The sequence below is a fragment of the Dendrobates tinctorius genome, unplaced genomic scaffold (assembly GCF_039654945.1).
Source record: "Dendrobates tinctorius isolate UK_male_01 unplaced genomic scaffold, ASM3965494v1 ptg000194l, whole genome shotgun sequence".
Lineage (NCBI taxonomy): Eukaryota > Metazoa > Chordata > Amphibia > Anura > Dendrobatidae > Dendrobates > Dendrobates tinctorius.
In genome coordinates this window covers 1,693,420-1,707,201 of record NW_027361861.1, presented here as the reverse complement: position 1 = coordinate 1,707,201, position 13,782 = coordinate 1,693,420, and the positions used below count along the sequence as shown (strand labels likewise).

The window sequence follows — 13,782 nt, the reverse complement described above, 5'->3', positions numbered from 1 at the left end:
CAAAAGGTGGACAAACTCTTTAAGAAATGAATGACTCACATCTGGCCAGACATGCTGTATCTCTGTGCGCACAACGGTATCAACTGGATCCTGATTTCCAAACCAGTACTGACGACTACGATAGATCACCCCACAGTCTGGACACTCAATCACATACCTAAATGTAGAAGCAAGAACAGGTACTAGTAAGAAGACTCCTCTCCATGATTTATTGCAACTAATCATCTAACAAGATGCAGAGGACATGACTTACCCAGACCAGGCATACTTGGCGAGTCCCAACCATGGGGAGTCTGTGGATGCAGAAGTCTTGGGAACCACATTCATCTCTCTCCCACTTTCATAGCAAGCCTAAGAAAGGGGAGCACAATGATTTGGATCTAACAGACAGGTCGTCTTTGTGCCCATCGGTAAGGCATTCTGTTCTGGTTTCTGTTATACATGATGGCAAAAGAACCTTGATACACTCACAATAGACCTGAATATAAGTCAATGGAGTCCGGTCTGGTAACTCGTATACTTCATTAAGAGGCGCACGTCACTTAATGAATTTGTTGTATCTTATCAGAGGCGTATGGTTCGCCAAAAATGTCACTCAAGTCAGAAACAAGACTACTATTGATATATTTTAAAGGGAACCTGTCACCAGTTTTAGCTAACATAAGTTTCGGCCACCACCTTTCAGGGCTGATATATAGCATTCTATAATGCTGTATATCTGCTCCCAACCTGACCTGGAAGAGAAGAAAAATAACTACTTATACTCACCTTCGGGGCGGGTCTGGGTCCTACGTTATCCACAAAGATTCCTCGGCACCACGCTCCTGCGGGAGCCTGTGTGGATGACGTAGGACCCGTCATCCCCGAGATTCAAGCAGGAGAGCGGCATCTAAAGAAGATTGAAGGTGCTGGACCAAGAAGAGTGACAAACATCAGACCGACTTGCCCTGCAGGCAAGTATAATAAAAGTTATTTTTCAATTCTTCCTGGTTGGGTTGGGGGCAGATATACAGCATTATAGAATGTTGTATATAAGCCCTGAAAGGTGGTGGCCATAACTTATATTGATTGGTGACAGGTTCCCTTTAAGGGTGGGTGTAGCCATACCCCAGCCCCTCCCCAGCTCCACCCATTTTAGTGGAGCTGCCAGAAACTAGTGTGAAAGTCAGATGTTGAAAAACTTTGGCGTATCTTTTAAAAGTTTTTTACTTCAATTTTTCTGACAAAAACACTTTGATGAATCACACTTTAAAAGTGTTGGAACTAAGGAGAAACAGAATAAGATGATAATGACAGCAAATATAAGATGTTCTGTGATGAGGTGCTCTGGGTGATAATATACTTCAATGAATGCCAAAAGGAGGACAATAGTAGCCAGGAAAAATGAAGAATATAAAATGTACAGGGTCTCTGTACACTTGAAAAAGGAGACTGAATCGCAAAACGCATTGTGAAACTGTACATTTTATATTCATTTTGTGGTGTAGTAACCACTGAGTCCGCTAGGGGGCGCTGTGTGGATGTCCCAGGAGAAAGGATGAATGGCAGAAAACTGAATGGCCGGTATGTATCTCAAAGTGGGTGGCTTTGGGATGGAGACTTATGTGTTGATCAGCAGTGATACTGCTGAGGAGTTGTTTCAATGTGTAAGGGAGAAGTCTCCAGGTAATTAGAGAGATGGGCGGGGGCCTGGTCAACTACAAACCCACCCAGGGTGTGTGTTTAAAGCACTATTGTAAAGTGTGTGTAAAGGCTTGACGGACCTGTGATGAGGTCAGTCATGTGACCCGGTGGGCGTGGCTATGAACCATATAATGTGGCCAGGGTAGGTCACATGGGGTGAATGCTGGGACCTGGTTGGTCCAGTGTGGAAGGTCCCGCTGAGAAGGGGATTCCTGCCTGACAGCAAGTGTGGACGCTGTGTTTAATGGCTGCAAGTGACCGAGAGTTCCCTGGAGGGAATGAATGTCTGCAGTATGGAGAAGCAGCCATGAGAGAACCCTGACGGGGTGAGATATAACTGTGAGGCTGAAAAGCCTGCGTATTGGACATTGCTAACAGAGTGAACCTCTGTCATGGATGCTAAGCCGTTTATATATTGCTGGTCATGGTTTATGATGTTTAATAAACCGCATGGACCGTTCGGAGTTTATGGAAAACCTGTGCCAGAACTGATTTTGTGGCTGCCAAGTGAGTGATCTCCTACTTAAATGACAGCGCTACCTCACATTTTAATAAAGACAATATTTTTGTTTGATAACTTCTATATCTCCGCTACTAATCTAATCTTACAAACAACAGAAGACCTCCTTGGGAGGACTGAAGGTCTCAGACTAACCCCATTTATCAGAATTTTGTGACCGGCCTATTCGATAAGAATGTGACTAACAAGGTAATGCAAGCACCTTCGGGTATATTGAGGGGAAATCCTTCTCGGTACGCGGCTTTTCTACAGCAGATATTCTGCTTCATTGTGTTGCCTGAAATTACAAGACGCTAAAGCCATATAGACTCATTGTGGATTTGGGTAAAACACAGAGTGACCAAAGTAGGTTCAAGGGGCAGGACAATGAAAGGCGGTCTAATAACCTCTGCAGAGTGATATCAATAGGGACTTTCCTCTTTTAAAAATAAATATCGATGATAACGATCCCACCGATTTTCTCCCTTACCTTACAAGTGAAGACTCTGTTGTCGAACTGGTGTGAGTATCTGCAGCGTCTCGACGCTTCATGAAGAACTCCTTCCTTGCAGTGATTCATACTGTTCTTACATCCTGCTCTGGAAGGCAGAAGATTGGAATAAGACCGCGCTAACACCAAACTTGTACGGAATAATAAATCACCAATATAAAAGGAGTATCATTTATGTTACTTTACATCATTGTAAATCTTTTTAAACAAGGTGACATTCCCACCTATTATCTCAAACAGGCACAGTTATATTTTTATTTTATTTTTTATCTTTTTTTTAACAATATGGCCTTTTAAAAAAGCTCTCTCATGTCAGCTATATTGGCATGTCTTCGCAGGATCGGAGTCAGAGTTGGGATCTATAGCCAGCAAAACATTTTTGGGACAATTCTGTGAATATGCCATACATGTAGACTGCAATACTCCTGCTGGCTACTTTTACTTAAATACATGCAAATTGGTTTCATAAAAATGTTGCACCCTTTGTCTTCTATAGCCTCTGAACTGCACTTTTCATTATTGGCTGCAGAATGAGTTGTCTGAGAATACGTCAGTGAGCTCACTATGATGTTCTGATGGAGAGTTTGTAACTGTGTCACTTGTTTTCTATGAGCTCCACCCAGCTGATTTATCACAGACCACATCAAAGTCAGATGTGCAGGGAAACAAAGACCTTGAAAAATGTTAAAGGGAACCTGGCAGCAAGTTTTTCCTACGTAATCTGAGAGCAGAGTGCCCGATTCCAGTGATGTATCACTTACTTCGGTGATTTGTGTAGATTTCTAGAATTCCTGGGTTTTCTGATGTAGATGTGCTCAAAATGCTGAGCTGTGTATAACCCCGCCCACACCCCAAATTGGCAGTGTGCACTGTCAGCAAGCAGCTAATCAGTGGTGGGGGGCGGAGTCACACAGATTAGCTGGACTGCTGTGCATGTGACACCTAGTTCTGCAGTGATAATTGATTCTAATCAAACAACAGCACTTAGCCTAGTAATTAACATATCCCTGAAATCAGGCCCTCTGTTCTTACCTCTCAGATTAAATAGCAAAAAATTGATATAGGGATTTTTGTGTACTCACCGTAAAATCCTTTTCTCCGAGCCATTCATTGGGGGACACAGACCGTGGGTGTTATGCTGCTTGCCACTAGGAGGACACTAAGTAACCCAGAAAAAAAGTTAACTCCTCCCCTGCAGTATACATCCTCTCGCTGGATGAGACATCTCCAGTTCAGTGAAAAAAAGCAGTAGGAGCTTAAACAGTCAACAATAACCATAACTATGTCAAAACCTAAGAATGCTACAAATGAGCCAGTAGCGGGTGCTGTGTCCCCCAATGAATGGCTCGGAGAAAAGGATTTTACGGTGAGTACACAAAAATCCCTATTTCTCCTATGCCTCTTTGGGTGACAGACAGTGGGACGTCCTAAAGCAGTCCCTGGGTGGGGAGCATACATCTGCTAATACCCCATGTACCAATGAGTCAACACTGAGGTACTGCCGAGAGCTGCATCCGCAGAGGCCTGAGAATGAATTTGGTAATGTTTTGTAAAAGTATGCAGACTGGACCTAGTCGCAGCCTTGCAGACCTGTTCTGTCGAGGCCTGGTGCCGAATGGCCCAAGAGGCACCCACTGACCAGGTAGAGTGCGCCTTAATCCCCGCTGGGACAGGCGCATTCCTGACACGGTAGGATTCCTGAAACGCTGAGCGAATCCACCTGGCTAGCGTTTTTCAAGCGGCTAGACCCTTCCTATGCTCCTCTGGAAGTATGAACAGAGCATCCAACTTGCGGAAGAGAGCCATCCGCAAGATGTACCGTCTCAGCGCCCTAACCACATCCAGGGTGTGGAGGGCCTTCTCAATGTGATGGACTGGCGCCGGACAAAAGGAAGGCAAAACAATTTCCTCGTTGAAATGGAAAGAGGAGACGACCTTGGGCAGGAAGGATGGGGACGAAAGACCGCACCCCAGCAGAGAAGACTTGCGTCGGTGGTTACTACCAACCATCTTACCGGGAGAAAAGACCTCCCTTGATTCAGGGAGGACCTCAGTGTCCACCACCTGAGGGCTTGCCTGACCCGCAGGGATAGAAGGATCCGACGGTCCAGGGAAAACGGGTTCTTGTCCCAAGCTAACGGCAACGCATGTTGTAAGGGACGGAGATGGAACTGTGCAAATGGAACTGCTTCCATCGCAGGCACCATTTTTCCGAGAACTCTCATGCTGAAACGAATGGAGTGAGAAGCTGGACGGGAAAGAGTCCGCACTGCCTGTTGTAAGGCTTGCGTCTTTTCTGGAGGGAGAATAACCAACCCGCGGGAAGTGTCCGAGATCATTCCTAAAAAGGAAATCTGCTGAGCCGGTTTCGGGGAAGACTTTGCGAAGTTTATCTTCCACCCCAGGCGCGAAAGTGTATTTACTGTTATATCCACGGATTCCTCGCAGGCTGGAAGGGACGGACCCTTGATGAGCAGGTCGTCCAGATACGTTAACACCACTACTCCCCGAGAGTGGAGAATGGCCATGACAGCCGCCATGACATTGGTAAAGACCCTGGGGGCAGTGGCGAGTCCGAAGGGCAAGGCAACGAACTGGAAGTGTTCCTCGTGAATTGCTGGTGAGACGGGTAGATCGGAAGCCATGAAAGCGACAACAGATCGAAGAGATTCCATTCGGAATCGCTGAACCGTGACAAACTGATTTAACAGTTTGAGATCCAAAATGGGTCGCATTGTCCCGTCCTTCTTTGGAACCACAAAAAGGTTTGAATAAAATCCTCTGAACCTTTCGTGATGAGGGACCAGAATGATGACTCCGACCCGTAAGAGAGCCTGAACAGCCCGAAGGAAGGCTCTGGTCTTTCCCTTGGGTGGAGAGAAAAGGAAAAACTGAGTTGGAGGGGGAGAAGAAAACTCTATCTTGTATCCGGAGGACACCAGCTCCCTGACCCACTTGTCATGGACGACCACAAGCCAGGTGTGGCTGAAGGAAAGTAGGCGACCGCCTACTCTGTCGGCGTCCGCCGGATACCGCAACAAGTCATTAGGTAGATCTATGAGATCTGGCTCCCCTGGATCCAGAAGCCCTAGGTCTGGGTTTCCAAGAACGGTTAGGTCTGTATGAGACCAGGGAGCCTCTTTCTCCGCGCGGAGAAGGACCTGATCCGGAAGAGAAGGTAGATGAGGACCAACCGGAGTTGTTGCGAAAAGGTCGAAAGCGCGTCGGCTGTTGGTTGCGAAACGGCCGAGCAGCCTTTTGTTGAGGGAGGAATTTACTTTTTCCCCCTGTCATGATCCCAGTGCAGGTTTTTGAGCTGCACACCTGGGGTTAATGTCTGGAGCTCGGTGCAAGTTTTGACCTGCACACCTGGGGTTAATGATTGTGGCCTCTTTCTGGTTCTGGGAGAGCTTCTTAAACCCCTGGGAAGCTTCAATCCCTGCCAGTTATACTTTTGCCTTTGACCTAGTGTGCTGACCCCTGTGTGCCTGTTTGTTGCTATAGCTTGTTTATATGGTTCTGACCCGGTTCTGTTTCCCGTTGTGAGTTTGCCTGTTGATTTTGTACTGCGTTATTATCTGTGTATGACTCATTGCCTGTGACTTGACTACTCTCTGCTCGCCCCTCTTGTACCTTTGCAGCCATCTCTGTGTGTGACTCATTGGCTACGTCTTGACTATTCTCCCTGTCTATGCCCCCTGGTAACTTTGTCTCGCAGTTACCCTGCTAGGAGTTATCTTGCAGCTCCTAGCTCTGTGGAGTTTAGGCCACGCCCCTAGCAGTCACGTGATTCAGGTCCTGCGGCTCTGAAGTACGCATCTACTCAGCTGCTGCCCGCTCCACAGGTATCTTTGAGCACGGTTCGCTTTACTCAGGACACGCGCACTGGCTCAGTGAGCAAGTTCAGTGCGGTGTTCCTGACACCCCCGGTAGCATCAGAAATGAGCTGATCCAGTTTCTCTCCAAAAAGACAGCCCGTTTGAAAGGGGAGAGAAGTCAATGATCTTTTAGATGCGGAGCCATAGGACTCTTCTAATGGAGATTGCATTAGCGGCAGTTTGAGCAGCGCAATTGGCGGCATCAAAAGAGGCGTCCACTACAAAGTCTGCTGCATGAATTATCTGCCTGGCGACCGTGGTTGCCTCCGGAGGAAGATTGGTGCCCTGGAAGGAAGTAATCAAGACTTCTGCCCAAGTGGCCATTGCCTTAGTGACCCAAATTGCAGCGAAAGATGGAAAAAGCGCTGCTCCTGAAGCTTCAAAAACTGAACGGGTCAGGTAGTCAATCTGACGATCGGAGGGGTTTCTGATTTAGGAACCCTCAGAAACGGATAGAAGCGTTTTTGAAGCAAGACGCGATACAGACGGGTCCACCGGAGGGGACTGTAACCAATCCTTCATTAGGTCTGGATCAAAAGGGTATTTAGCCTGAGTATACTTTTGCCCTGTGAACCGCTTATGTGGACGATCCCTATGTTTCTGGACAATTTCCTTAAACTCCGGATGGCTGGTAAATAACCTGTGTACACGCTTGGTTTTCTTAAGTGAGATAGGATGTGCTGGAGCGGGAACATTATCCTCATCCAACTTCAGAATCCTGTTGACTGATTCTATAAGAGAATCAAGCGACTCTTGATCAGTTGGGGGATTCTGAGGGGCTGACGTGTCAGATTCGAATTCAGAGTCGTGCTCGCTGAGAATTCTAGGAGAGGGAGAGCGAGAGACAGGAGTCGCAGATGCAGAGGCGCGAGCGGGACTAGGGGACGCGTCATGGGTCCGCATTCTAGAGACCTGACCATCCCTTGAACAAGTACGGCCCCTGCTGGTGGACGGTTCCCAGCCGACGCCAGAGCCTTCCTCGGGGGGTAAGGATGCCTTCTGGCTTAAAGAGTCCTCCCGGAGGGAGAATATAGCCTGGGTCAGAGACTTCACCAACCGTGACAGGGACGCAGCCCACTCAGAGGTACTAAACGCAGGAGGCCCGTCAGCAGCGGCGGCGAGGGGCGATTGAGCGCAGGTCGGGGCGCAGTCCGTGCATAACGGATTAGTCTGTGCACTGGGTAAGGCAGACTAGCAAGTGGTACACACGGTAAAAAACGCAGTGTGCTTTTTAGCAGCCTGTTTCGCCTCCTTAGATTGAGACATAGCGCTCCTGAAAGGGTTAACGGCAGTCAGCTGCAGGGAACGTGTCGGGAAGGGGTTAACGTTTGAACTGAGGGCAGATGCACTTACCCGGTCCTATGCTGTGTCCCCCGGGAGGAATACCGGTGGCCCTGCGGTGTCACCCGGTATCCGGCAGAATGCTCACCTCACAGCTCGCGTCCAGAGCAGACTGAGGCAAAAAGACATGGCCCCCGAGATTAGAATTGCGCGTCTCGTCACGGATGAGAGGCGCCAAGGTGAGGGGGCGGCGATAATAGCGCGGCCGGCGCTATTCAAATTGCGGCCTAGTAGGTCGGAAAAGCGCTTCTCCCGGGGGCCAGGACCCGACCCCATACCTCCACTCCAGTGCTCAGCGCTGTCCGGCCATCCATGCAGGCTCTCATCTTCCTGGGCTGATGTAGCAGAGCTGGAGGAGTTCTTAAAGGGCCATGCTCAATCGATCCTCCCTATGATAGGGGGATGGAGAGCTATGGGGCTGATTCAGGGCCTACGTAAGCGCTGTCCAGTCTTCTCCATTCCATGCACCTGCCCTCATATCCGTGGATTACCAGACTCCGATCGTAAGGATCATTGCCAATTGCTAGAGGAATCAGCCCCAAACATAGCAGGAAAGTGTACGGGGAGGTATACTCCACGTGCTTGCCTGTTGTTGGCTCGGGGGAGAGCGGGCCGTAGAAAGGAACCGTCGCCCCCTTCACTCCGTTAATTAAAAAATAAAAATTTACAGAAAAATTAAAAAAAAAAAAAAAAAACAAAAAAAAAAAAACACGGTGGGGTCTGAAACCAGACCCAAGTGCCTCCTACAGACACCAAGCAAAGAACTGGAGAAATCCCAGCCAGCAAGAGGGTGTATACTGCAGGGGAGGAGCTAACTTTTTTTCTGGTTTACTTAGTGTCCTCCTAGTGGCCAGCAGCATAATACCCACTGTCTCTGTGTCCCCCAATGAGGCGTAGGAGAAAAAGATACCTTTTAAACGATGCAAACATTTTTTAATAAAATCCTACTGCAAAAATTATTTTCAGTTACAAATACATGCATTAAGAAAAAAAGTGCTTAAAGATGGGCAAGCTCTTTAAAGATGACATGCTGTTAATTCTCTAATGCTAGAAATTGTTACAGAGGAGACACTTACCCACAGCTAAGACACAGGGAAGAACACGTAAAATACTCATCAGGGAAGAAACAGCTATGTGCCATTTGGTCATCTGGTATTTCGCCACTAAAGCGATCGCTCAGCGCCTGGGAAGCAACAGGATCAGTTATTCAATAGACTACATGTACAAAAAATCAATATGAACACACATCATATAAGCAGTTATCCCATTAGACTGAAACACAACAAAGTTCCAATGAAAAAAAAAAAAACTCTTGATAGTAAAAATATATATAAAAAATATGAGTAGTAAGAAATGTAGAACAACTGAGGACATCTGCGATCTGAAACATCTGATCAAATGACTGAGAACCCTGTTAGTCACCGTATATTTATTTTTATTTACAAAGAATATATAGAAAAAGCAAAAATATAATGTTTAAAGGGGATAGTCCCTTTTCAAGAAACTTTCTTCTATAAGCTATTGTAATTATAAAAAAAAAACAAAACACAAAAAATAAAACAAATAAAGAACACTACTGACCCTCCCCATATCCAGTACCGGCTCTTTGTTGCTGACTTGTCTCTCTACTTGTCTGCAGCAGCATTAAAATCACTTCAACAGCGCTGCAGCCAATCAATGAGTTTGTGCAATCAGCCGCTGACCTCATTTATTGGCTGCAGCGCTGTCGATGTGACATCGGTGCTGCAGCCAAACAACACCAGGCAGCGGAGAGCAGTGCAGGATATGGAGAGAAATGTTTATTTTTTTTTATAACTTTATATCATACTTTTTTTTGCAGTCTTTAAATGTAGAATCAGCTCATAAAGGGTCTATTCCTACAGTGAGGGGTGCGACCTGGGTATCAGATGACAGATATTAGTAAGAAGTGACACCCAATAGTCAGTAAACTTGTTCCTCACAAAATATATCTGGTCGGCCATTCAGCTGAGATTGGTGCCTAAGGCTATGTGCACACACTGCAGATTCACCTGCAGGTTTTTTCCTGCGGAACCGCAGGTAAAACCGCAGGTAAAGTGACCTGCGGTTTTGCTACGGTTTGGCCTCCGGTTTCACACCTCTACTATGTTAAAGGTGTGAAACCGCAGAAGAATCCGCAGAAATAATTGACATGCTGCAGAAAAAAAACCGCAGCAAAACCGCGCGGAAAAGACCGCAGCGTGAGCACTGCGGTTTTGAAAACCCATAGGCTAACATGGTAAAGTACCATGTCTGCGGAACTGCTGCAGTTCCGCAGAGCCAAAACCGCAGCAGAACCGCAGCGTGTGCACATAGCCTTAGATGGCGCATCATGTCCCTGTACTTGTAGGGCCAAGAGAATGGATCAATAATAAGCGGTAGTGTTCCTGCCTGGCATAACACAGATACGTTTTTTTTTTTTGTGTATGTGAGATCATTTTTGTGAATTATCCCATGATCAATGCAGTAAATACGTTATAATTGTGAGCCTCAGAGATCATGAAAATGTAATACAATTTTATAGGATGCAAACACTTAATAAAGTAAGTGCACTGTACACCATTAACCCTATAAAAGTCAGGCCACTGTGGGAAAAGGTGATGATTGCTGCATTCATTTCTTTGACTGTAAATGCGAATTGTGTCCATTACTGGGATGGTCGACCAAACTGCAGAGATACGTATAGATTAATGGCGCTCGTACAACCAATAATGCATTTCTATTGACAAGGTCTGCATGCATTATGCATGACACATCGTCTGGAAATGGACAGCCACAAACATTACAAAGTAGAACACACCACGCCTGCGCTTTACAAGGGCCATGTCGTGACTTGCTTTACTCTCCTACTTTTCTTTACATCCGATCATATTCTCCCCCCCCCCCCCGATGCAAACCAATTCACTGATTGTTACCGAATGCCGGCTGAGGCCAGTAATTACAAAGTGACATCTTATTTCAAATTCCTGCACACGAAGCGCGCACCAGAGTGGACACCGCAACGCTGAATCTCTATCTCACTCAGCATGGGAACTTTAGGTATTTTTTGTAAACATTCTATAAATGTAATGTTATGTTGCTGTCACGGATGGTGTGAAGTCATATCTGCTTTACTTTGTCCTTGATATATAGTAGTGGCCAAAAGTTTCAAGACAGACAAATTTTGCTGCTTCATTGTTTTCAGAACTTTAAGTCAGATGTTTCTATGGTTACTGGAGATTGTAAACATTTCAGAAGTTTTTTAACATTTGTTGACAAATACATCAAGTTTATGTAAACAATCAATATTTACAGAGATGATCATAATTTTTCCAGACTCTGCTTCTAGGCCAAATCCTGACTGATGACCGCCCATTCTTGTGTCATCAGTGCTCAGAGTTTATCACAATATCTGGGGTTTTGTTTGTCCACATGCTTTTTCAGGATTGACCACAGGTTCCCAATCGAACCGAGATCTGTGGAGTTTCTTGGCTATGGACCCAATATATCAGTTTTGTTCACTGAGCCGCTTCGCTATCACCTTTTCCCTTATGACATGGTCTCCATCATGCTGGAGAAAGCCTTGTTCATCATCAAATTGTTCCGAACCATTCAAAGGTTAGATCTACAGCTCCGCCACCTAGTAATTAAAGGAAGTATCCTGTCTTACGCTACAAGTTTGCAATCACTAAGTGACTGCAGAATTGTGAATTTTCACTCCACGCAGTGAGGATTCTCTAATGCCAGGAACGGTCATCTGACCAAAAGCATGCGATATGCATACCCCCGGCCACATTCAGACTAGATGGGTGCACCCTCGCTCAATGCAAGTGTATTGAGACAGGCTGGAAACAGTCTAGTCGGAATATGGCAGAGTATGCAAATCAAATACTTGTGGGAACATGACCGCCTGCACACGGCTCCGGAGAATCCTCACAGCGAGCGTGATGCGAGGATTCACAAGTCTGCAGTCACATAGTGGGACTGCAGACTTGTAGATTAAAGAAAGGCTAAACCCATTTAAGTTCTTGCTGGGGCTACAGTGGTGGCCCTTTAAAAAGCACATGGTGCAGCAATGCCTATTATTAATGTCCTTTTACAGACCCCTCGCAAACAACTCCACTATTTCATTCATGTCCCCCCAAAGCACACCCACATACTTCTCCAAAATCCTAAGAGGCGCATTTTTACCCTGCTGTATACAATAATCACTGGAAACCCAAAAGTATAAGAAAACAAAAAAAAGTATAAATACAATAAAGTAAAAGGTGCATTTTAGATACTAATTGTTTTCCATATGTAACAGATTGGGCAACTGCCAGATCAGAGCTAGTAGCACCCATCCGATATCCGCTATTTGGGAACTGACCTTCTACTAAAAGTTGCTTACCTTTAAAGCCTTGTAGATGACCCCGGGGTGACGGGATGAGCGTGTGGTGTTGTTCTCCAGCTGCTGCTCGATTGAACGTCTAAGTCCTGAGAAGTCAGTGGGGGGGTTGTAGGTACGAGTTCCCTTATAATGTATGGAGCTGAAGGCTTCTGGGAAACGACCGAGCTTGCGGAAGCGGTCCTGAATGACCTTCTCTGGGATTTCAGAGGCCTTTTCTACAAAACAAAAGTACATATAATGTGTATGGCAACTACCAAGAGATAACCAACCCACGTAGATCTCCACAAATAAAAACTGCAGCCATCATCACTGGATTCAGAAGAAAGTCATGTATGTCATTTAGCTTTAATAAATACATACAAGTACAAAACGTTAGGTATTTGCAGCTGTATTAGAAGCAGCCACTGCCTATAATGTCTGTAGAGGCAATGTTATGGGACTTGCTCTTTATTAGGAGAGAACTGTGGTGTGATGAACTTGTAAGACAGCGTAAATCTGTAGGACATTGGGCTGGGTTCATGCGCACTCAATACGATTACAAGACACAGATTTCGTAAAATTGGAGCTGAACATTTTATAAATCAAATCCTATGTATAGGGAAAAAAAAAAAAAGGAAAGAAAGAAAAATGTGAAAAAAAAAAAAAAGGGGAAAAAAAAAAAAAAGGAAAGACATTCAATTTTGATGTGGTCTGTGGTGATAAATCAGCTGAACAGAGCTCAGATAAAGACAGGTAAAAGAGTTACAAACTGCCCATATGACAGTCATGACCAGCTGACTGATGGATTCTCAGTTAACTCGGTCAATAAACAGTGCAACACAGCGGCTATAAAAGGCAAACTGTTCTCAATGGAAGTAGTTTTGACCAAGGGTGCCTACATTTTTACATTCCCCTGTGCGCTCAAATTTATGTATGGCATTTCTTTTAAAATATATTCCTTTTTTAAGTCTAATTAGTCATTTTATTTATTAGTCCTGGAATGGTGGGAGACCACAGATTAAGCAAGGAGGTCACGGGCCTAGAAAATAAGTCTCAATACGCCAATTATAATTGGAGACACTGGATCTATCCCATTCCCCAACAGTGCAGAAACACTGATCCTTGGGTATGCTTGTATCTTTTTTGAATATACCTTATCTGTGTACTTAAACTATCAATAAAAATACATCCTCGTAACATAAGTATAAGGTGGGCATCCTCGGGTCGGGCCCAATTCCCACCTTATATAAAGAGGACAGGTGTACTGTTAAGTCTGTGGAGCAAGAATGGTTGCGATAGATACTAGGACTCACTAGGAGACAACCTTGGAGTCACCTCCAGTACATTATCCCACTGATCCTCAGACATCCAACATCTGCCCCCATCTTATTAGTCGTTATAAGGAATGTGGAGCTAATCACTTGGTTTATATACAGCTCCTTTGAGATCGGTCTGGCTCAAAGAAGAAAAAAAGGGGGCTCAGGAAGACCATTTATAACATCCA

The 13,782-nt window shown here is 45.5% G+C and overlaps 1 protein-coding gene across 3 annotated transcripts in view; it reads right to left on the bottom strand.

Annotated features, from left to right (window-relative positions):
* Nucleotides 1-13,782, bottom strand: part of ZFYVE1 (zinc finger FYVE-type containing 1) — a 69,349-nt gene that overhangs the window by 37,137 nt on the left and 18,430 nt on the right. For all 3 annotated transcript variants that reach the window (XM_073552693.1, XM_073552694.1, XM_073552692.1), the window contains exons 3-7: nucleotides 12,300-12,514; nucleotides 8,989-9,095; nucleotides 2,673-2,781; nucleotides 254-351; nucleotides 40-157 (exon numbers count right to left, since the gene is read on the bottom strand). In XM_073552693.1, coding sequence (XP_073408794.1) covers nucleotides 40-157; nucleotides 254-351; nucleotides 2,673-2,781; nucleotides 8,989-9,095; nucleotides 12,300-12,514 — 647 coding nt within the window. The remainder of the gene's footprint in view (nucleotides 1-39; nucleotides 158-253; nucleotides 352-2,672; nucleotides 2,782-8,988; nucleotides 9,096-12,299; nucleotides 12,515-13,782) is intronic.